The following is a 22177-nucleotide window of genomic DNA, read 5'->3' on the forward strand; positions in this document are numbered from 1 at the left end:
CTCCATCCCTCACAATGGCCGCGGCCGATGTTTTGGCGTTCACAGAAACCTGGATAGGAAGCAGAGATGGCTGGCCAACGACCCGGCCTTCGCCGAATGCGTGGGATGAGACCTCCTTGCGTCTGCGTTTGAGTCTCATTGCACGCGCTTGGCTCATCGAGAGGTCTTGTAAACAGGTAAGGTGCCTTTATCCATGTCGGTTCCAGTTCACATTTCACTTGGAATCATTTTCGCACGGAGAAAGCTTAACGAGCCCTATGGGTGGCGCAAAACGGCCGGTCCCTTGATCGACGGCCCGGGGCATGAGGGGAACCGGCGCCACACATTCCTGGCAAAGCTATCTCCTCCGGAACTGTAACCTCCTGAAAGTCTGTCTCATCTAACCTCATGCCATCCTAGGACCTTTCTACGTCATCACACCGAACCGACTCCATCGCGAGACCTCTAACGATCCCAAGTTGCTCCCCACGATGGTCCCGACGAATACCTAAGACCTACGACTCATCCGATGCCACCGAAAGCACCATGGATGCCAATCGCGCCGATAAATTCGCTCGCAGACGTATCCCAAAATGGCTCGATGCCTTCTCTCCCCCTCCCCCTGACGCTCCACGGGAACCCCGTCGACCCCAAGACAACATTCTGAACGACCCCGCATCCGATCTCCTCATCGACTTGAATTCTCAAGAAGGCTTCTACCAAACGGCCAAGAAGAAGAAGGGCAAGGCAGCACCAGGACCTCCAGCGCCGCCCCCGCCTTCCGCGCCACCGGCCGATAACGGCCAGCAAGATAACAATGGTGGAGGTGATGGCGGTGCCAACGGCGGCGATGCTGCAGGTGGTGCCGGCGGTGGCGATGGTGGAAACAACGGGCTGCCTGCCATACCGACGAACGATTTCGGTACCGATTCATTCCAGGACATCAAATTGGGGGACGACAAACTGGACCTAGGCCTGAGGCCTCCAGAAGGAAAGGGGTTTGATCAATGGGGAACGAAATGGAACACGGCAGGGACGGCAGGGACGGCAGGGACAGGGGGGGCGGGCTGGGACTGGTCTGGAGGAGGAGGAGGAAATGATATCGCGGGCGATGGCAAAGACGACGAAAACCCCTGGGGTAAATCGAAAGGCCTGGAAGGACCCCCCGAGAGTGGTAAGCAAGAAAAGGAGGACCCTTGGGGATTTGGCGCCAAAAAGGACAAGAAAAAGAGCCCCCTTTGGGGTGCGGAACCTGAAGAAGAACTCAAGCCCGGTGATGGTTGGGGCTTCCACGGCGCCAAGAAAAAGGGCAATGGCCTGGAAGAGGTCCATATGGCCTCTGAAGCTGCTGGCTCTGAGAAGAAGGACATCTGGGATACATGGGGAATATCCAAAAAGGACCGGGCAAAAAAGAAGGGCATACTCGAAGACGCTGGATCGTCACACGCCGAACCACCACCAGATCTCCAAGATGATTTATGGGGTGGTGGTTGGTCAAGTAAGAAGCCTGGTGGAGTGCCGGCGCCAGCGCCAGATCCCCCTTCGTTCGAGGACAAGAATGAAGGAGATGACTTTTGGGCAACGTTCGGCTCAGGGAAGAAACCCGTGGAGGAGAAACCGGCTGCGGATGGTTGGTCAAGCTGGGGTTTGACAAAGAAGGGTAAGCAAATGAGTTCAATTGGATGTGCGCGTTTTACGGTGACTAATGGTGTGCAGCTGAGCCGGTCAAGGCGGATGATGGCTGGGACTTATGGGGGACAGGTAAGAAGTTAAAGAAGAAAGCCGGTGATCTAATCCAGCTCGGTGACGATATTCCGCCCCCGGTTCCGGATCCGGTCGAGGCCGTGGAGAGTGAAGGCGGCTTCCTCGAATCTTGGGGTTTCGGCAGGAAAAAGAAGACCCCGACCGTCGATCCCTTTGCTTTTAGGACACCCGCCACCGAGAGCAACGATGATGGTTTCTGGGGGTCACTCGTCAAGAAGCCTAACCCACATGATTATCTAGATGAACCTAACAGTAAGATTGTCCAATATGGCGATATGGAGAGAGGCAAGGGAAGCAAGGTTATCAGCCAGGAACACGACGACTAGGATTGGATATCATCCAAAACGAAGAAGTCTGAACATCGGATGGGCGCCTTGACTGATCTACCTCCTCCAGCGCCAACGCCCCCCTCTATGAAGTTTACTAAACACGAGGACCAAGCAGGAGAACCCGAAGTACCACAGCAAAACCCCGAGGAGGTCGAGGCGGCTCTCGAGGAGGAGGAGATTGCTGCTCTCCTGGAGAAGAAGGCGAAGAGGGGAGGGCGACTTCTCAAGGTCGATCGAGAACGTTTGGTCGTCCTGGAAGCGAACGCTGCCAACAGAGCCGTAGCTAAAGCAGCACGCGAAGCGGAAGAACAAGCTGCGAGGGAAGCAGAAGAAGCTGCTGCAGCAGAAGCAGCGGCAGCAGCCGAGGCAGCAGCCGCAGAGGAAGCAGCAGCCGCAGCAGCAGCAGCCGAGGCCGAGGCTGTCGCTCTACGAAAAGCAGAAGCAGCAGAAGCAGCTCAAGACGAACAAGAAATCGCAGCCCTACTTTCGAAAAAGAAGAAGCGAGGCAAGCTGCTCAGGAAGGAACAGGAACGACTTACGCTACTCGAAGGGAATGTCGCCAGGAGAGCTGAAGTCCAAGCAGCCCGTGAGGCTGAGGAACATGCATCTCAGGAGGCTGAGGCTGCGGCCGCAGCAGCAGCAGAGGAAGCAGCCGCCCAAGAAGCAGCCGAGGCCGAAGCGGCTGCTCAAGCGGCTGCAGAAGCAGAGGCTGCAGCTGCGGCTGCCGCCGAGATCGCTAAGGAAGAGGAGGAAATGGAAATGCTCATGGTTAAGAAGGACAAGCGAGGAGGAAAGCTCCTTAAAAGGGAACAAGAACGCCTTAATACCCTTTTCGAGAACGCTGCGCAGCGAGCAAACGAGCAAGCCATCGCTAAAGCTGAGGAGCAGGCTGCGGCAGAGGCCGAAGAAGCTGCTGCCGCCGAAGCTGCCGCCGCCGAAGAGGCTGCCGCCGCAGAGGCAGCAGCAGCAGCAGAGGCAGAAGCAGAAGCAGAAGCAGCTGCTCAAGCAGCGGCAGAGGCAGAAGCCGCAGCGCAAGAAGCAGCACAGGCAGAAGCCGCCGCACAAGCAGCAGCAGAGGCCGAGGCAGAAGAGGCTGCTAAGGAAGAGGAGGAACTGGCCACTCTCAAAGCCAAGAAGGCGAAGAAGGGAAAGCTAAGCAAGAGCGACACTGTCCGGTTCACTACCTTGGTTGGCAATTCCGTCAAACGTGCTCAAGCCAAAGCTGCCAAAGAAGCTGAGGAGGCTGCCGCGCAAGAAGCAGAAGCTCAGGCAGCCAAGGAAGCTGAAGAGACCGCAGCTCGTGAGGCCGAGGAGCAAGCCGCCCGAGAGGCTGAAGAGGCTGCTGCTAAGGAAGCTGAGGCTGCCGAGGCTGCCGCCATCGCTGCAGAGGAACAGGAACTTGCCGATTTGACCGCGAAGAAAGTCAAGCGCAATGGCAAGCTGACAAAGAAAGACACCGAGCGTTTCAATTTCCTTACACAGCGGGCTCTCGAACGCGCTGAACAAGCAGCAAAGGAGGCAGAAGAGGCTGCCGCAGAGGAAGCTGCTGCGGCCGAGGCGGCTCCCGAGGAACCCCTCGAGGAACCAGTTGAAGAAGCACCCGAGGAGGCTCCCGAGGAAGCTTTCGAGGAAGCCGCTGAGGAAGCATCCGAAGAAGTTCCCGAGGCTGAGGATACAGCTGCACAGGAAGCTGCAGATGCTGAAGCTGCGGCAGCAAGAGAGGCAGAGGCAATAGCAATCGCAGAAGAAGAGGCAGAGCTCGCAGCCCTTGCTGCAAAGAAGGCTAAGAAGGGCAAACTCACCAAGAAGGATACCGAAAGGTTCAATATTCTCACAGAGAATGCTGCACAACGACAAGCTGCTAAGGAAGCTGAGGAGGCTGCCGCCGCCGCTGCTGCCGAGGAGCAAGCAGCAAAGGAGGCAGAAGAAGCTGCTGCCGCTGCAGCAGAAGCCGAAGCTGCCGCTGCGAAAGAGGCAGAGGCGGTTGCTATTGCAGAGGAGGAGGCAGAGCTCGCAGCCCTTGCTGCTAAGAAGGCAAAGAAGGGCAAACTCACCAAGAAGGATACGGAGAGGATCAATATTCTCACAGAGAATGCTGCACAACGACAAGCTGCTAAGGAAGCCGAGGAGCAAGCAGCACGGGAGGCAGAAGAGGCAGCTGCAGCGGAAGCAGCAGAGGCTGAAGCAGTGGCTGCCCGTGAAGCTGAGGCGGTTATCATTGCTGAAGAAGAAGCTGAACTAGCTGCATTGGCTGCCAAGAAGGCCAAGAAAGGCAAACTGGGCAAGAAGGATACCGAACGATTTACTGTCTTGACTGAGAATGTGGAAAAACGAGCCCAGGAAACTGCCGAAGCACAAGCTGCTCAGGAAGCTGAAGATGCTGCAGCAGTTGAGCCCGAAGCCGAAGAACCACCCCCCGAAGAGGCACCCGAAGAACCTCCCGCCGAAGAGCCGCCTGCCGAGGAACTCCTAGTCGAGGAGCCCGACGAAACTGCTGCTGCTGAAGCTGATGAAGCCGCTGCCCAGGAAGCAGCCGAGGCTGCAGCTCGTGAGGCAGAGGTGGCTGCACAGGAGGAAGCTGAGTTGGCTGCTCTGACATCTAGGAAAGAAAAGAGGGGCAAACTTGGCAAGAAGGATACAGACCGGTTCAACGCTCTCACTGAAAACGCAGCCAAACGGGCGGAAAAGGCAGCAGAGGAAGAAGCCGTTGCACAAGCCGCTGCAGAAGCTGAAGAGCAAGCAGCCCGCGAAGCTGAGGAACAAGCAGCCAAGGAGGCCGAAGAAGCCGCTGCCGCTGAAGCTGCCGCTGCAGAAGAAACCGCTGCTCAAGAAGCCGCTGAAGCTGAAGCTGCTGTAATTGCTGCAGAAGAAGCAGAGCTTGCTGCCCTGACAGCTAAGAAGGAAAGGAAGGGCAAGCTTACAAAGAAGGATACCGAGAGATTCAATATTCTTACTAAAAATGCTGCTCAACGGGCAGAGAAGGCAGCAGAAGAAGCTGCAGCGCTTGCCGAAGCTGAAGAGGCTGCCGCGGCCGAAGCTGCTGCTGCAGAAGCTGCCGCCGCAGAAGAGGCTGCCGCCGCAGAGGCTGCTGAAGCTGAAGCAGCGGAAATTGCGCAAGAAGAAGCCGAGCTGGCTGCTCTAGTCGCAAAGAAGGAAAGGAAGGGCAGGCTAGGGAAAAAGGATACCGATCGATTCAATCTTCTTACCGAGAACGCGAATCAAAGGGCTGAAAAGGCAGCTGAAGATCAAGCTGCCAGGGAAGCCGAAGAAGCTGCTGTTGCTGCCGACGCCGATGAGGCAGAAGAAGCTGCGGAGCCACCCCCAGAAGAGCCTCCAGAGCCAGAGCCAGAGGAAGAGCCAGAGGAAGAGGAGGTTGCAGAGCCGGAACTAGACGAAGCCCCTACCCCAGAAGATGCTGAGGCGGAAGATGCTGCCGCTGCTGAGGAGGCTGCAGCTCTCGAAGCTGCTGAAGCGGAAGCCGCGGCTGCGATTGCGGCAGAAGAGCAAGAGCTGGCAGACCTCGAGGCAAAGAAAGCGAGGAAAGGCAAGCTGGGCAAAAAGGATACCGAACGTTTCAAGACCCTTACTGAAAATGCTGCTAAACGAGCCGAAGAGGCAGCCGAGAAGCAAGCGGCTGAAGAAGCTGCAGAAGCAGCGGCTGCCGAAGCTGCTGCTGCTGCCGAAGCCGCCGCTGCTGAAGCCGCCGAGGCAGAGGCTGCTGCAGCCGCTGAAGCTGCCGCAAAAGAGGCTGCCGAGGCTGAAGCAGCTGCCGTGATTGCACAGGAAGAAGAGGAGTTGGCTTCACTGGAAGCCAAAAAGGAGAGGAAAGGCAAACTTGGGAAAAAGGACACAGTACGCTTTACACAACTTACTGAGAATAAGGCTGCTAGGGATGCCAAGGCCGCTGAAGAGCAAGCAGCCAAAGAAGCTGAAGAAGCTGCCGCTGCGGAGGCCGAAGCCGCAGCAGCTACAGCAGCCGAAGAGGAAGCAGCCAGAGAAGCCGAAGAAGTTGCAATCGCCGCCGAGGAAGAAGAATTAGCTACCCTTTCAGCTAAGAAGGTTAGGAAGGGTAAGTTAGGGCGAAAGGACACTGAACGCCTCGCTATTCTAACCGAGAATGCTGCAAAACGCGCGGAGGAACAAGCAGCTCGTGAAGCTGAAGTCGCTGCTGAGGACCCAGTGGCCGAGGAAGCTGCTCAAGAGGAAGAGGAAGACCCGGCTGAGGAGGCTGAGGAGGTCGAGGAAGCTGAAGAACCAGCTCCGGAGACGGAAGAGCCAGTAGAGGATACCCCAGACGAGCCGACAGAAGAATCCCCTGAAGAACCAGTTCCAGATGCCGACGAAACCGAAGAGGCGGCAAAACAAGCCGAGGAGCAAGCTGCTAAGGAAGCCGCCGAAGCCGAGGCCGCTGCTATTGCTGCCGAAGAGGAAGCAGAGCTTATGGCGCTCGAGGCAAAGAAGGTTCGAAAGGGGAAATTAGGGAGAAAGGATACTGAACGATTGGCCCTCCTCACCGACAACATCGCCAAGCGTGCTGAAGAGCAAGCAGCCCGAGAAGCCGAAGAGCAAGCAGCGAAGGAGGCCGAAGAAGCTGCTGCCGCTGAAGCTGCCGCTGCCGAAGCTGCCGCTGCCGAAGCTGCCGCTGCCGAAGCTGTCGCCGCCGAAGAAGCTGCCGCAAGAGAAGCCGCTGAGGCTGAAGCTGCTGCCATTGCTGCTGCTGAAGAAGACGAACTTGCGAAACTGGAAGCAAAGAAACTTCGAAAGGGAAGACTAGGGAAGAAAGATACTGAAAGGCATGCTCTTCTCACTGAAAATATCGCCAAGCGTGCCGAAGAGCAAGCTGCCAGGGAAGCAGAGGAAGCAGCTGCCGCCGAAGCTGCTGCAGAGGAAGCCCCTGTCGAAGACGAGCCTATTGAAGAAGAGCCTGTTGAGGAAGAGGCCGGTGAAGAAGAGGCTGCTGAGGAAGAAGCTGCAGAAGAAGTTGCCGATGAGCTTGCTGATGAAGCTGCTCCCGAGGAGGATGCTACTGCTGAAGAGGCTGCCGCCGCTGAAGCTGCTGCCGCCGCCGAAGAAGCTGCTGCAAGAGAAGCTGCCGAAGCCGAAGCTGCCGCTATTGCTGCTGCCGAAGAAGACGAACTTGCGAAACTAGAGGCAAAGAAAGTTCGGAAAGGCAAATTAGGGAGGAAGGATACTGAGAGGTATAGTGTCCTTACCGAGAATATCACGAAACGTGCCGAAGAGCAAGCTGCAAGGGAGGCTGAAGAGGCAGCAGCTAGAGAAGCTGAAGAGCAAGCAGCCAGAGAAGCCGAAGAGGCTGCGGCTGCGGCTGCCGAAGCTGCTGCAATTGCTGCCGCGGAAGACGAAGAACTCGCAAATCTGTCAGCAAAATGGGAAAGGCGAGGCAAGCTTGGCAGAAAAGACACAGAACGCTTTAAGCACTTGACCGAAAATGCAACAAAGCGTGCCGAAGAACAGGCTGCTAGGGAGGCTGAGGAAGCTGCCGCTGCCGGTGACGCTGAGGAGCCAGCCCCTGATGATGCCGAAGAAGCCCCCGAAGCTGAGCCCGAGCCCGAAGAGACACCAGACGAGGAGGCTGAAGCTGAGCCTGCAGATGCTCCAGCTGAAGAAGCAGAGGACCCGGCCGCAGAAGAGGCTGCAGCCGCAGCAGCTGCAGAGGAGGCAGCCGCAAGAGAAGCTGCTGAAGCCGAAGCAAATGCCCTCATCGCGGAAGAGGAAGCAGAGCTTGCTGCATTAGCAAAGAAGAAGGCCAAGAAGGGCAAGTTAGGCCGCAAGGATACCGAACGCTTTAACCTCTTAACCGACAATGCAGAAAAGCGAGCTGAAGCTCAAGCAGCGAAGGAGGCAGAAGAAGCTGCTGCTGCTGAAGCTGAAGCTGCCGCAGCGGAAGAAGCGACCCCAGCAGAAGAGGAAGAAGACGATGAGTTTGTGGATGCTGACGATTTTGTGGATGCTGAAGAAGGTGACCTCGAGGAGGACGATGCCGGGGAAGATGCCGAGGTGGAGGAAGTAGCTGAGGAAGAGGTAGCCGACCCCGAGGTGGAACCAGAAGCCGACGATGACGCCGCTGAGCCCGAGCCCGAGCCCGAGCTCGAAGAAGAAGAGGATGCCGATGCTGCTGCTGCTGCTGCTGCTGCTGCTGCCGAGGCTGAAGCAAAGGCTGCCGCGATCGCTGAAGAAGAAGCTGAGCTCGCAGCTTTGACTAAGAAGAAGGCGAAAAAGGGCAAGCTAGGTCGCAAGGATACTGAAAGGTTCAACATCTTGACCGATAACGCAACTGCGCGCGCCGAAGAACAAGCTGCAAAGGAGGCCGAGGAAGCTGCAGCCGCCGCCGCGGAAGCTGAAGAAGCTGAAGAGGCCGATGCGAATGAGGCTGAGGAAGCGGAAGCCGCTGCTGCTGAAGCAGCCGAGGCAGAAGCAGCAGCAGCCGCCGAGGCTAAAGCCAAAGCTATTGCGATCGCTGAAGAAGAAGCCGAGCTAGCAGCTTTGACCAAGAAGAAGGCGAAAAAGGGCAAGCTGGGCCGTAAGGATACTGAAAGATTTACTATCCTGACCGAAAACGCCGCTGTCCGCGCTGAAGAACAGGCTGCAAAGGAGGCGGAGGAAGCTGCTGCTGCTGCTGCTGAGGCTGAAGCTGAGGAAGACGCTGAGGAAGACGCTGAAGAAGTGGCTGAAGACGCTGCCGAGGAAGCCCCCGAGGAAATTGAAGAGGAAGTCGAAGAGGAAGAAGCTGAGGAGGACGCCGAGGCAGCTGAAGCAGATACAAAGGAAGCTGAGGAACAAGCTGCGAAGGAGGCCGAGGAACAAGCTGCCAGGGAGGCTGCAGAAGCAGAAGCCGCCGCTATCGCTGAAGAGGAAGAAGCCGAGCTCGCAAAGCTGATGAGGAAAAAGGAAAAGAAGGGCAGACTAGGCCGTAAGGATACTGAACGGTTTGACCTCCTGACTGAAAACATGGCCAAGCGCGTGGAGGAACAGGCTGCGAAGGAGGCCGAAGCTGCGGCTGCTGCTGCCGCCGCTGAAGCTGAAGAGGCTGCCGAGGAACCAGAGGAGGTGGCTGAAGAAGCTGAAGAAGAAGGCGAGGATGTCGAAGAGGCTGACGAGGAGGTTGAGGAGGAGGAGGAGGAGGAGGAGGAGGCTGAGGAAGCAGCCGAGGAGGCCGGGGAAGATGAAGCTGAAGCTGAAGCTGAAGCGGCTGCTGCTGCTGAGGCTGAAGAAGCAGCTGCAAGAGCTGAGGCAGAAGCTGCAGCGATTGCTGAAGAAGAAGCCGAACTCGCAAAATTAGCAAGGAAAAAGGAGAAAAAGGGCAGGCTCGGCCGCAAGGATACTGAACGGTTTAACTTTCTTGCCGACAATGCTGCTAAGCGTGCAGAGGAAGCTGCTGCTGCTGCTGCTGCCGCCGCCGAAGCTGAAGCCGAAGCCGACGAAGGTGAAGAAGTCGAGGAGGAGGAGGAAGCGGCCGAAGAGGTGGCTGAGGAGGAAGAAGAGGCAGCTGGGGAAGCTGGAGAAGTTGTAGAAGAGGCAGCTGAGGCCGAAGTCGACGCAGAAGCAGAAGCAGCTGCCGCCGCCGAAGCTGCGGAAGCCGCTGCCAAAGCGGAAGCGGAAGCTGCCGTGATTGCTGAAGAAGAGGCTGAACTTGCAAAGCTCGCGAAGAGGAAGGCAAAGAAAGGTAGACTTGACCGCAAGGATACCAAAAGATTTGACCTCCTCGCTGCGAATGCAACTAGACGTGCGGAGGAAGCTGCTACGGCTGCCGAAGCAGAAGCAGCTGCTGCTGCTGAAGCTGAAGAGGCTGCAGCCGCCGAAGCCGCAGAAGCAGAAGCAGCCGCCGCCGCCGAAGCTGCTGCAGCTGAAGAAGCCGCAGCAAGGGAGGCCGCTGAGGCTGAAGCCGCTGCAGTTGCTGAAGCAGAAGCAGAAGAGCTCGAGGCCCTGAACGCAAAGAAGGCCAGAAGGGGTAGGCTAGGCAGGAAGGATACTGAGAGGTTCAGGGTCTTGGAGGAGAGAGCGGCTGAACGAGCCGAAGAGCTGGCTGCAAAGGAGGCAGCGGCAGCGGCAGCAGCAGCAGCAGCAGAAGTTGCAGCCCAGGCTGCTGACGCTGAGTCTGAGGAAGAAGAGGAAGAAGAGGAAGAAGAGGAGGAAGACGAGGAAGCGGAAGCGGAAGCAGAGGCGGAAGCTGGAGCGGAAGCTGGAGTAGAGGCTGAAGCTGGAGAAGCTACCGAGGACCAATCGGAAGCAGAATCGAAGGCAGATGCTGGCGAAGCCGCTGAGGATGAATCAGAAGATGAATCAGAAGCTGAGGCGGAAGAGGAAGCAGAGGCGGTTGTAGAAGCAGCTGCAGAAGCAGCTGCAGAAGCAGCACCAGCAGAGGAGGAAGATCCAGAGGCGAAAGAGGTAGCGGAAGCAGAGGCGGACTCGGACGAAGATGAAGACGAGGATGAAGATGAGGACTCGGACAAAGACTCAGACGCCGAAGAGAAGGACGTCGACGAGGAGGCCGCTGAGGCTGCCGAGGGAGGGGCTGGTGAAGAATCCGCGGAAGAAGAAGCTGTCGTGGAAGCTGTCGTGGAAGCTGTGGAAGAAGCCCCTGAAGAAGCGCCCGTCGAAGAGGTCGCTGAGGAGGCTGCTAGAGAAGTCGATGAAGCAGCCGAGGAAGAGCCAAAGGAACCTGAACCCGAACCTGAGGCCGCGGCTCCCGAAGTCATTGAAGTGGTCGACATGACGCCGAAGAAGCCTAGGAGAAGTCGGAAGAAGACGCGAGGCGAGGGACCGCCGCCACCACCTGTCCCCGATCCGCCGATTACACCTCCCCCCGAGATCAAGCATTCCCGAAGAGAACGACCCAAGCTCCACCGTGAAGGCACTTCGTGGGGGAAGCGGACCTCAATGCCAAGAGTAGAAAAGGAGAGATCGTCCAAGTCCAGGTCGAGCAAGCCTAGACGTGAAGAGAAGTCGTCCTCGAAGGGGTCATCCTCCGACAAAGTTGAGAAGACTCCATCACGGTCCCGAACGACAGGTCTCTTTAGTACGCCGCCAATTACTCGCTCATCGACCATGTACGAGAAGAGACCCAGCGTTTTGGGCAGTCGCCGTCACTCTACAGGGGCCCGTGGCCTTGCATCGCCACCTCCCGACGAGGCAAGCAGGGTCGCGGACGAACCCACCAGACGTCGCAGGTCGCACAAGTCACGATCGCGAGAGGATGATGATGTCGTTATGGTCGACGCCGAGGCAGACAGGCGTGAGCGTCGCCGACGATCCAAGCGCGCCCGCGAAGATGACGTGGTCATGGTCGAGTCGGGTGGTCCTTCGGACACACCTCTCCAGCGAAGTGCTTCCGGCGCGAAGAAGCCCTCAGGCTTTTCCAGCCTGTTCGGTGGCCTAATGACACCAAAAACCGAGCGTCCTGATCCCCTACGTCGCCGCAGTACCTACGTAACAACGGACGATGAGGCCTTGCGCAGTGCCAAGATGGATGGAGATGCTGTGGTGATCGACGCTGATCGCGAAGCTAGGCGGGCGGCTCGAAGGGCCAGACGGGCTGAGCGCGAAGCTACAGGTGACCCTGAGCGTGGGGACGAGGAGGCACGTCGTGCTCGGGATGAAGCACGACGTGAGCGCCACCGTCGACGCGATGACGATGATGAAATACGGAGACACGAGGAGAGGGAGGCACGCCGGGCTGAGAGGCGAGCTGCTCGTCAACAGCGTGAGGAGGAGGAAAGACGAGGCGAAGAAGAGCGGCGAATGGAGGAGGATCGGGAAGCTCGAAGGGCGGAACGTCGACGTCTTCGCAAAGAACAAGAGGCTGCAGCTGCAGCCGCTGCTGCGGAGCAGGAAGAAGAAGAGATGCGACGAGCCGCAAGACGAGAGCGGCGACGTGAGCGCCAAGTTTACGCATCGGAAGACGACTCTGAACGACGCCGGCGACGAGAAGCAAGAAGAGCGGCGCGTGGTGTTGAGGTACCCGAGGTACCCGAGGCACCCGAGGTACCTGAGGAAGAAGACGTATATCGTCGAAGAAGTCACAGGCACGCCGAGCAGTCAGCCGATGAGTATGGACAACGGAGATCTCGACGTCGTGAGGAAAGACGGGGTTCTGCCTGGCCACATTCAGGAACGTCATCTTGGGTCAAGGATCACACGGATGCGCCTCCTCCACCCGAAACACCTGTTGAAGAGGCAGCACCCGAGCCTGAGCCTGAGCCTGAGCCTGAGCCTGAGTTTGTGGACGATGAACAAGCACGACGCGAAGCGCGCCGAGCCCGTCACCGAGCCAAGTACGGAGGCGGGACGCCAGATGACACAGATGACCAACGTCGACGGCGGGCAAGGCGAGAAGATCGCGGCGACAGAGATAGAGATCGCGATAGAGACCGAGACCGGTACCGCGACAGGCGGCTACAGGGCTCAGAGGGGAGCGATGAGCGTCACCACAGCCGACGCAACTCGGGATTCGTGGAGGCAGCAGCAACACCGCGAACACCTTGGTGGAAGAAGATTGCAGGATGAGGGATGAACGATGCATGAGTGTCCTTTCGAGCGAGCGTGTTTCCGAGTGTCCTTTTTGATTACGACAAGCACGATTGACTACTACCTATGACCATCTACCTATTACCTACCCCCTTACCTACCTATCTACGACGTACATCACGACACGACGGCCAACTCAACATGGATGACAGCTTAGCCTAGCATCAGGATCATATCACAGTGGGAAAGCGGTGGAGATTCCCTTTTTGCATTTCCTGGGTTTCTTGGGTTTGTTTTGGAACGGAGCATTGCAGGATATGTGTGTTTGATTTGGTTAATTTGGATTTACGCATGTGGATGGACATACCTTTGTACTTGGTCCATGGATGCTTGAGTAGGCACTTGTTCCCCTGACGGCCCAGAGGACAAGATGACTGCCGGGCAACATGTATACCTATACCCGTTTGTGAAGTAGTGTGAGATTTAGAGTGTATCGATGCATTGTACAGCCGCGGGATGGCTGAGAACCGTTGTGTTTGGATTGTATGAGCGAGTGATGGTGATGATTTGGGAGCTACAATGATAGCAGCGGGCAGAACTGAAGTGTTGATTCGAGTTTAATAGCAATAAATGAATAACAACTATATGAAACAACTATGAATAAACCATCATTGTCATGTGATTAGCCCATCTTTGTCCTCCCTTGAGAAAGAATCATGGCCAGCTACATGAATTCATTGTCGGCAGGGTACAGTGTCACCTTGGCACACCTCATCCCGAGAGAGGGACTCGACAGTTACCAGCTGAACCACTAAAAGCTCCTTTCTAGACAATAGTCAAAATGGGCTTCATTTGCGAAGAAACTAGCCAACCTTTTCTCATTTTCCTATCCCTTTTGTAGTTGGTCGATTAGATAATTCAAGTCGACGTGGATGCAAGGGCGCCTCCATTTATCCATTTATAGCACGAGGTAGATCCCTACACGTTGCCGTTGCCGGTCTCACTCCACTACCTACCTACCAACCCACGCAATCCCCAGTCGCACGCTGACGACACCTCAACACCAACATCCACTACTTGTGCTTCTGCCTACCCACCATCACGACTACAACCCCGATCGCCTCGATACGACCACGACGCTCGCTACCGCCGCAGCAGACACGACCGATGAGGTGACCTTCAGCACCAACGTCAACCAGTTGACGATCCACGAGCTACAGCAACTGGCCTCTTCTTCGACATGTCTGCGCCGGGCAAGGGGTCGCGATGGGGGGCCTTCCTCTCCTCGGCCTTTGAGGGCGTAGAGAATCGCCTCGATAACTTGCTTGATGAGGAGGAGCATCAAAAGTCCCAGGGACAGGCGTACCATCAGCAACAGGGAATGACGGTACCGCAGCCATCACCAAGCCCCAAGCCTGCCACCTCTGGTACGTCCCTCTCTTTGTCTACTCCTGCTCTTCTCTCCTAGAAGACCTTACTCGTTCTCATTATTCCGTCCACCCGCTGATTACTGATTCCACGACAGCTCCTGCCCACAAACCAAACCGCGCCAATGATCGTCTACAAGCTAGGCTGGCCAAGGCCATAGCCTCGAGAACCTCACAATCCTCCCCCCGAAGCTCCATCGACACTGCCCGTGGCTCGGTGGATAAGGAGCGCCCTGCCAGTACAGAGCCGGTGATCACCAAACCTCCACCCGAAACACCAGAGCCCACACCTGCTGAGCCTCAACCACAACCATCCGAGCCCTCGTCCGCTGCCGAAACGCCTCCCGTTCCTACAGAAGATGCTCCGGCCACTTCAAAGGAGGATGAAAACGACCAAGAAGTTCCGAAGCCAGTCACCTCTGAGCAAGCCACTGTCGACTCTGTTCCTACAATTCATACACCAGACGATCCTGCACCCGATGAGCCTGCAGTTCAGCCCGAACACGCCATTCAGGAGCAGCACGACGAGAAACCCGCCGAGACACCGAAGCCTAACACAGAAACGCCAACCGAGACTGCGCAAAGTGACCAAGACGCGAACCAAGCCAATGCCCATCGAGAGGAGATTCAGGAATACATTGAACAAATAGACTCGCTACAGGCCAAGATACAATATCTATCAAAGAATGCTGCAGAAGCTGCCAAGAAGGCAGCTAATGATGCTCCTGCAGGGAGCGAAGAACGCAAACTCGCCGAAAAAGATGAGAAGATTGCTCTACTGCTGGAAGAAGGACGAAAGCTCTCTACTTCGGAGCAAAAATACCGAAACACGATCCGAAAGCTGCGGTCACAAATCGTAGAAAACGAGAAGCAAGTCAATGAGCTCAAGAAGGGCAAGGAGAAAGCCTTGTCCGAGGCCGAGTCGCTACGTAACCGTGTGAACAGCAAGGAGGAGCAAGAGAAGCGGAATGAGGAAGTGCGAAAAGCGAGTGCTGCTCTCCAAAAGGAGATTGACACACTCAAGAAGGAAAAGGCGGCTAAAGATGAGGCCTACAGGCGCCTAGAGCAAGATTCCAAGACCAAGGCGGAACAGGCACAGATCGCCCATAGTGAGGCCCTCAACAAGGCACTGGCTGTTGAAAAGAAGCGGCAGACGGAGCTTGAGGAGACAATTGCAACATTACGAGCAGAAAAGGAGGCAGTGGCCGAGAAGGCGCGTCTAGATGAGATAGATTGGCAGGCTAAGCTTGACCGAGCAGTTGAGCGCGGTCGCAACGTTGAGGAGGAGCTCAAACTGGAGCTGAGGGCGGCCGAGAGCAAGCTAGAGGCCATGCGAGTAGCTGCTGAGGAAGCGTCCTCGGGCTCAGGAGGAGATATCAAGTTGATACGACACATTGAGACCCTCCAGTCGCAGTACGCCTCGGCTAGCGAGAACTGGCAAGGCATCGAAACGTCACTCTTGACAAAGGCTGCCAACCTTGAGAAGGAGAGGGACGAGGCGCAACGGCGAGAGTCAGAGATGCGGAAGAAGGCTCGAGACTCGGTAAGTAGACTCACATCCTTGAAACCCATTGAAACCAGCGCATCTTCTGACATATCATTAGGCCAGCCGATGCAAGCGCCTCGAGGATGAGCTGCAAGACGTCAGCCCTGCCCTCACAACCGCTCAGCAGGAGCTGGAGACATGCCGCGAGCAACTTGCTACGCTCAGGACTCAGCATAAGACAACCGAGACGGCACTCGAACAAGCCCGGGCCGACCTCGAGAAGCAGCAGCGGGCTGCGAGCCGGGAGATTTCTGTCGAAGTCGAGCGACGACAATGGGCAGACGAGGTTACTACTCCTAGGACTCAAAGCCGTCCTGACTCGCCGTTGCTCTCTGTTCCTCGAACCTTCAGCTCTGACCTCATTGGCCTGCCTGTGCCAGGGAGAGCGCCCCGACGAGTTCCCACACCTGGAAGCCAGCCCGATAGTGTCGGCGAGGGTTTCTTTTTCGGTCGAAGAATGTCGAGCCAGCCCCCTATCCGTCCGAGTGCGCTTTCAACTGGAGGACCTATGATGCCTCCGCTGTCCCCCTTTGAACCGCCTAGCGAATCGCCACGAGCAGTCTCTCCCCCACCAGAGAGGGATTTCGGTCTTGAAGATGGTGACCCTTCCTCCCCTCGGAATGTGGCCCAAGACATGATATCAGTGTCAACTGTTGGAGCTGGCCCATCGGTACAGCTTGTTGAGAGAATGAGCGCCGCGATCCGGCGGCTGGAGGCTGAAAAGGTGGCTGCCAAGGAAGAGATGGCTCGTGTGTGCAGCCAGCGAGATGAGGCGCGGTCTGATATGGTTGGCCTGATGAAAGAGTTGGAAACTGGCAAGAGTGCTACAGCTCGAGTGACTCAGCTCGAGGCCGAGGTTGAAGACCTCAACGCGCGATACCAGACAACGTTGGAGATGCTGGGCGAAAAGAGCGAGCTCGTCGAGGAGCTCAAATCTGACGTGCAAGACGTCAAAGAGATGTACAGAGAGCTAGTAGAGCGGACGGTGAAATAAGCAGCCAGCAAGCTGCTGGGCGCTTGAATGGATAGACGACGGGTTGTTGTAATGTCTGGCGATTCTTTCTGACATCTATGTATTCTTAGGTACCTAACTACCCCGACAGCTCAATACCCTCGCGCTCAGCACCTCGCAAGATATAATTGCGTACCTGTTGAAGAGTTAGACGGGGGGCGTCTGAATGACGGGTCATTTCTCTAATTATACATACTTCCTTGTCTGGGGCAAGATCCAGAGCCAGCGCTTCTGCGCTGTTCTTGATGGTGAAGTCGGCGCCTTCTTTGAGGAGGGCGACAGCGGTGTCTCCTGGACAGTTGAGTTAGTGGGAGTTGAGAGTGAATGTTGTGTGATGGTTTGCGTACCGTGACCCTCTGCGACGGCGTGGTGTAGAGGAGTGTATCCCTCATTGTCGGTGGGATTCAGGGGGCTCCGGTTCTTGAGAAGGAGTGTGACCATGGGGACGGAACCGACCGCGGCGGCACGATGGATGGGATACTGGCCTCGACGATCGCGGAAGCGTGTTGAGGCGCTGTTGTCGATGAGGATGCGGGCGATGTCGAGGTTCTTCTTTGAGGCTACAAAGTGAAGGGCAGTCTGCAGGCAAGACCAATCAGATGGCGCATTTCAAGGTCTAGTGATGGGTTTTTACCTGTCCGCCAGCATCTGTTGGTCGTGTTAGCTTCTAAGGGCCTTGGAATATTAGGATGGAGGCTTACTCTTGAGGTTGACGTCGGCGTCCTTGGCGATGAGGAGCTTCACAACAGCCTCGCTGTCGGGGACACTGGCTGCAATCATGAGAGGAGACCACCCACTCTCGTCCTATCCTCGAAATCAGCTTGGCTGATTTCATCATATAGGTCAGTGTATGTGAACTTGCCTGAACATCAGCGTCAAAGCTGCGCTGGTTGGCCAGCAGCTGGACAATGTCCAAGTTGTTGGACGAGGCCGCCCAGTGAATGGGATATCGACCGTCATCATCCTTTCGCTGCGAGAGTTTCGGGTCCGACTTTGAATTTGTTAATATATGAAAATCAAAACATGGAGGAAATACTAGCCTTGAGTAATCCTTCAGCAACAGATACTGTTGGGTATGTATTAGATCGCTGATCCCACGGGTGCACAGATGTAAATGATACTGACCCTGTCCTTCGCGAGCAGCCGTGTGCAGAGGGAACTTGTCTTCACTGGCCATTTTTGCTTTGCAATAAATGCGACAGAGTGAAATACAGCAGTAGATTCAATAATTAAGATGATTCAATAGAAAAATCATGAATGAAGAGATCATGCTTTTGGTGAAGTCGACATACATTCATAGGCTGTAGCTCACCTTACGTACAACAAGCTGTTAGCCACACAGACTCAACTGTGGCGTTTAAGCGCCACACGCGGCTGCCCAGCCTTTCAACATTAACAACTCCCAGTCGCAACTTTTGCCATCAACTTTTCCATCCTCCATTCTCTTCAACATAAAAACACCACAACAAAAAATCATGGAGACGCCACAGATACCTCAAGACGCGCTACAGCTTAGTGCGCTCGCCGCACAAAATGCCACAGTATCAAGAACGCTCTTTGCGCACGCCCACGTCCCCGAGCCGCCGGCCGCGAAGCGACAAAAGACCGACGACGCGTCCGAGGACCCCATCACCAAGAGACGCTTCCGCGCCGAGTACGCCCAAGTCGAGACGCTCCCGCCATCAATTACCGCCAAGTTGCCGACAAAGGGGCCTGGGAAGAAGGTCGCCAAGCCTGGCGCGCCAGCAAGACCAGCCATGAAGCTTCTTGAAGGTGCGCCTGGCTCTAAGGGTGGTGCATCATCAGCAGCTAGGGCGGAGAGCACACCGCAGAATATGAGCCTCACAACAAGGGGAGCGACGGCCTTCCAGCAGCCCAAGCCCGAATGGCACGCGCCGTGGAAGTTGATGAGGGTCATTTCTGGTCATCTGGGTTGGGTGCGCAGTTTGGCTGTCGAGCCCAACAACAAGTGGTTCGCCAGTGGCGCCGGCGACCGAACCATCAAGATCTGGGACTTGGCTACGGGCTCTCTGAGGTTGACCCTCACTGGTCACATCAGTACCGTTCGCGGCCTTGCCGTGTCACCGCGCCATCCATACCTCTTCTCTTGCGGCGAGGACAAGATGGTCAAATGCTGGGATCTCGAGACGAACAAGGTCATTCGTCACTACCATGGCCATCTGAGCGGTGTCTACACCCTCGCTCTACACCCGACGCTTGACGTGCTCGTAACAGGTGGTCGCGATGGTGTCGCCCGTGTCTGGGATATGCGCACCAGGAGCAACATCCACGTCCTCTCTGGCCACACCCAGACCGTCGCCGACCTCGTCTGCCAAGAGGCTGACCCCCAGGTCATCACCGGCTCCCTCGACTCGACCGTGCGCCTCTGGGATCTCGCCGCTGGAAAGACAATGGGTGTTCTCACCCACCACAAGAAGGGCGTCCGCGCCCTGGCGACTCACCCTTCAGAGTTTACCTTTGCCAGTGGCAGCACGGGAAGTGTGAAGCAGTGGAAGTGCCCCGAGGGTGCATTCATGCAGAACTTTGAGGGTCATAATGCCATTATCAACACCATGAGCGTCAATGAGCAGAATGTCTTTTTCACAGGAGGTGAGTAACAAGTGCACAGCTTCATATATCCTCCCAATCGCTAATGGTTGAATTACAGGTGACAATGGTTCCATGAGCTTCTGGGATTGGAAGACTGGCCACAGATTCCAGTCACTTGACACAACTGCCCAACCTGGTTCCCTCGACGCCGAGGCGGGTATCATGAGTTCAACATTTGATAGATCAGGACTACGTCTGATCTGTGGTGAAGCCGATAAAACGAGTAAGTTGCCATAATTCACCAAATTATTACATCCCACTAACAACTATAGTCAAAATATGGAAGCAGGATGAGACTGCGACAGAGGAGACACATCCCCTAGACTGGAAGCCAAGCTTGGCCCGAAGGAAGTATTAAGACAGACAGACGCAGAGAAAGGGGGAACATCTAATGCAAGGACTGTGTGTGTGTCCTGGGACGCCCTCGCTGGGCTCTATTATTACATCTATTATACGCCGATACCCAATGCTTTCAGATCCCCATCATCGCGAAGGGCCATCTTCACTTCATCGTCTGCAATTGACAGACGTAACTTGCTCGACCGTTCCGCGCGTTGAGCCTCGAGGTTGATCAGACCAGCTGCTACCAGCTCGAGCGCCGCCGTGTGGATGTGGCCAGGTCTGGTTTGAGGGCGCATTGCCCCTGTCTGCGTACCCTTGAGGCCGTTATTAAGAACCGCCGCCACGCCTGGGAGCGCAGACGGGGCGCGGAGGCTTGCTCTGTGTATCTCATCCAGAGTCTCGCCAAACGTCGTCTCGGCGAGGCCTGTTCTTCGAATGCGAATCATAAGAGCGGCCATGAGGAGTTTGGACATGAGTGGGAGACTGCGGAGGTGTTGCTGGACGGGATTCGAGGTGGCCTCGTTGATGGCCTTTTTAATAGTGGCGATAGTGACACGCCCAACGCCCCTTGGCTGGCCCTGGGACTCTGCCATTCGCTCTCGCTTGCTGGGGGTGGTTGGATCGCCAGGGGCATCTGCCTCGGCAAGTTCGACTGCTCGACGGCAAATATCGAGAGCTCTTCGGGCGTCACCGCTGACTGCAGCAACCTTGCGACTAGCAAATTGAATGGCGTCGGGGTCTACAATGTTTCCAGGGACTCCTTCTAATCGTGACTGAATAATCTTCATGAGTTGTTCGTGGTTATAACCGGGGAATGTGATTCGTGTGAGGCCTAGATTATGTCAGTGAATAGCGTCCAAGTCGATAGCAAGTATATGATATACCTAGACGACTGCTGATCTTGTTGCTCAGTGTTCGCTCTGGCAGATCCATGGTGTTGGCAACTGCAAGAACAATAAGACGGCTATGTCGCAAGGTCGGCCAGTTGAAAAAGTTGTACATGACAGCTTGGTTCTTGGTAACCAGCTGATCAAGCTCGTCCATGAGCACCACACAAGGGATACGACGTGGACTAGGGTTGCTGAACTCTCGTTCCAAGAGATCCAGAGACTGAGCTGGACTGGCTCGCTGACCCTTGAGAGCCTCCCAAAGAAGGGTATATGACTGATGAGGATCCGTGATCTTCATGCCGTTGATCTCGACAAAGATAAAGTCATCGAGCTCGTCTGCGCAAACAGCTTCCTCTAGTCGAGAGATGACCTCACGTACTGTTGCCGTCTTGCCTGTTCCTGGTGTACCTGAGATGTAGATACAGTTACCAGTGCCGTCTGAGATGGCAGCTTCGAGGTGAGAATACACAAGCGAGAACTCTCCCTCTCGACAGGGGAGACTTGTAGGAACAGAGGAAACGTGTAGACGTGAGCGAGCTATTTGGAATGGCGAGTTTTCAACTTGGCTTGGCGACAACCTGCGAGTTGCTAGCGGCGTGAACTCAAGTCTCTTGCTTGTACTCCTATTCTCAATTAGTAAAAAGGATAATTATAAGTGAACCCTTTCTTGTTAACGAACCTCTTGGTACGGGAGCCAGGCTCAATTTGGCTTCTCCGAGAAGTCGGCGTAGCCACTGTCGAACCTCGTCCCGTCTTGGTAGGAGTCTGCGGAGGAAGATAGGGGGCATCCACCGGCGAAGGACTTCTCGCCTTTCTCCGACGACGAGTAGCCTTGGTGCCATTCTTGATCATGTCCATCATGGTGAACAAGTCCTCCTCGCCGCGGTAAACCTCCTCCCAGATAAACTCGTCCGTGTATGTAGCCGTTCGGGTGTTGCAGCCTCGCCGGCAAACAAACGTCTTGCCATACTCGGGGCTGTTTCGGGGAATTCGACCTTGGGGATATTTGGAGAGGAAGGCGTCAAGGGATGTAAGTCTGGCCTTGCCGTTAATCGAAGCCAGGGGGTTTATATCCCATGACGGAGAGATGTAGAGTTCGTTCTAAGCCACGTTAGAGAAACATCCATACCAAAAACATCGTCAAGAGTTACCCAGTAGTAGTCGGACCGCTTCTTATCCTTATTCCGAATCTCCTTTTCGCTAGAAAACCACATAAAGTTGGCCGCCTTCTCTCCCTCGCCATCATCCTCGACAAACTCGCAGATCAAGGCGACCCAGGCCTCATTAGACCCGTCAGCCTTGAGCATGACGACATCACCGATCCGACACTCGAACTTGCCAATCTTGGCCCCGACAATCTTGTCCCCCGTGACTTTTCTTCGCTTTCGGTCGCTCTGGGGCTCGTCGCTCCTCTCTGTCGTCGGGCTGGTGTTGTAGATCCATTCCCACGAGGGTTCGTCGCCGGCTAGTTCATCTTCAAAGTCGTTTTGGGATGCGCCCGGTAATTGACGCTTTGCTGAGCTGACGGGGGCCATTTTTTGTGTCGTTGCTGGTGATGGGCGTAGTCGAGACGATTCACGCGTCGCGGGAGACGCGACGAGATAGAGAAGGTGGTTGCTATGGGATGTGCACGTACCGGGGGTTTGCAGTTATGCAATGATATCTATAACTTCATTCGACATGCTCCCCTTTCTTGATCCAGACATCGAGCACATCCTAGGTCCTTGAAATTCCGCTTAACAATGTCTCTTGACCTCTATGTATCGACTTATGCTTCTTGTGTTTTTGTACAA

General features: G+C 55.8%; 4 protein-coding genes across 4 annotated transcripts; 2 read left to right on the plus strand and 2 right to left on the minus strand.

The window, feature by feature from the left end:
- Positions 1 to 525: 525 nt before the first annotated feature.
- Positions 526 to 13082, plus strand: NECHADRAFT_98643 (uncharacterized protein; the record flags this gene model as incomplete). The annotated part of the gene is made up of 5 exons (XM_003053320.1): positions 526 to 1639; positions 1696 to 1995; positions 2140 to 5643; positions 6151 to 11697; positions 11741 to 13082. The coding sequence occupies 5 exons, from the start codon at positions 526 to 528 to the stop codon at positions 12601 to 12603; spliced, it is 11328 nt and encodes a 3775-aa protein (XP_003053366.1). The 3' UTR covers positions 12604 to 13082.
- A 3607-nt stretch (positions 13083 to 16689) lies between these two features.
- On the minus strand, positions 16690 to 17322 carry NECHADRAFT_74434 (uncharacterized protein; the record flags this gene model as incomplete). Its single annotated transcript, XM_003054029.1, has 4 exons — positions 16690 to 16704; positions 16739 to 16833; positions 16890 to 17102; positions 17244 to 17322. 4 exons carry the CDS (start codon positions 17320 to 17322, stop codon positions 16690 to 16692), a joined length of 402 nt encoding a protein of 133 aa, XP_003054075.1.
- Positions 17323 to 17994: 672 nt separating this feature from the next.
- NECHADRAFT_65387 (uncharacterized protein) lies at positions 17995 to 19510 on the plus strand (the record flags this gene model as incomplete). Its single annotated transcript, XM_003053321.1, has 3 exons — positions 17995 to 19152; positions 19211 to 19375; positions 19425 to 19510. Exons 1-3 carry the CDS (start codon positions 18018 to 18020, stop codon positions 19508 to 19510), a joined length of 1386 nt encoding a protein of 461 aa, XP_003053367.1. The 5' UTR covers positions 17995 to 18017.
- A 91-nt stretch (positions 19511 to 19601) lies between these two features.
- NECHADRAFT_30920 (uncharacterized protein) lies at positions 19602 to 21919 on the minus strand (the record flags this gene model as incomplete). The annotated part of the gene is made up of 4 exons (XM_003054030.1): positions 19602 to 20326; positions 20379 to 20992; positions 21046 to 21485; positions 21536 to 21919. 4 exons carry the CDS (start codon positions 21917 to 21919, stop codon positions 19602 to 19604), a joined length of 2163 nt encoding a protein of 720 aa, XP_003054076.1.
- Positions 21920 to 22177: the final 258 nt, after the last annotated feature.

The sequence above is a fragment of the Fusarium vanettenii genome (assembly GCF_000151355.1).
Source record: "Fusarium vanettenii 77-13-4 chromosome 1 genomic scaffold NECHAsca_1_chr1_3_0, whole genome shotgun sequence".
Lineage (NCBI taxonomy): Eukaryota > Fungi > Ascomycota > Sordariomycetes > Hypocreales > Nectriaceae > Fusarium > Fusarium vanettenii.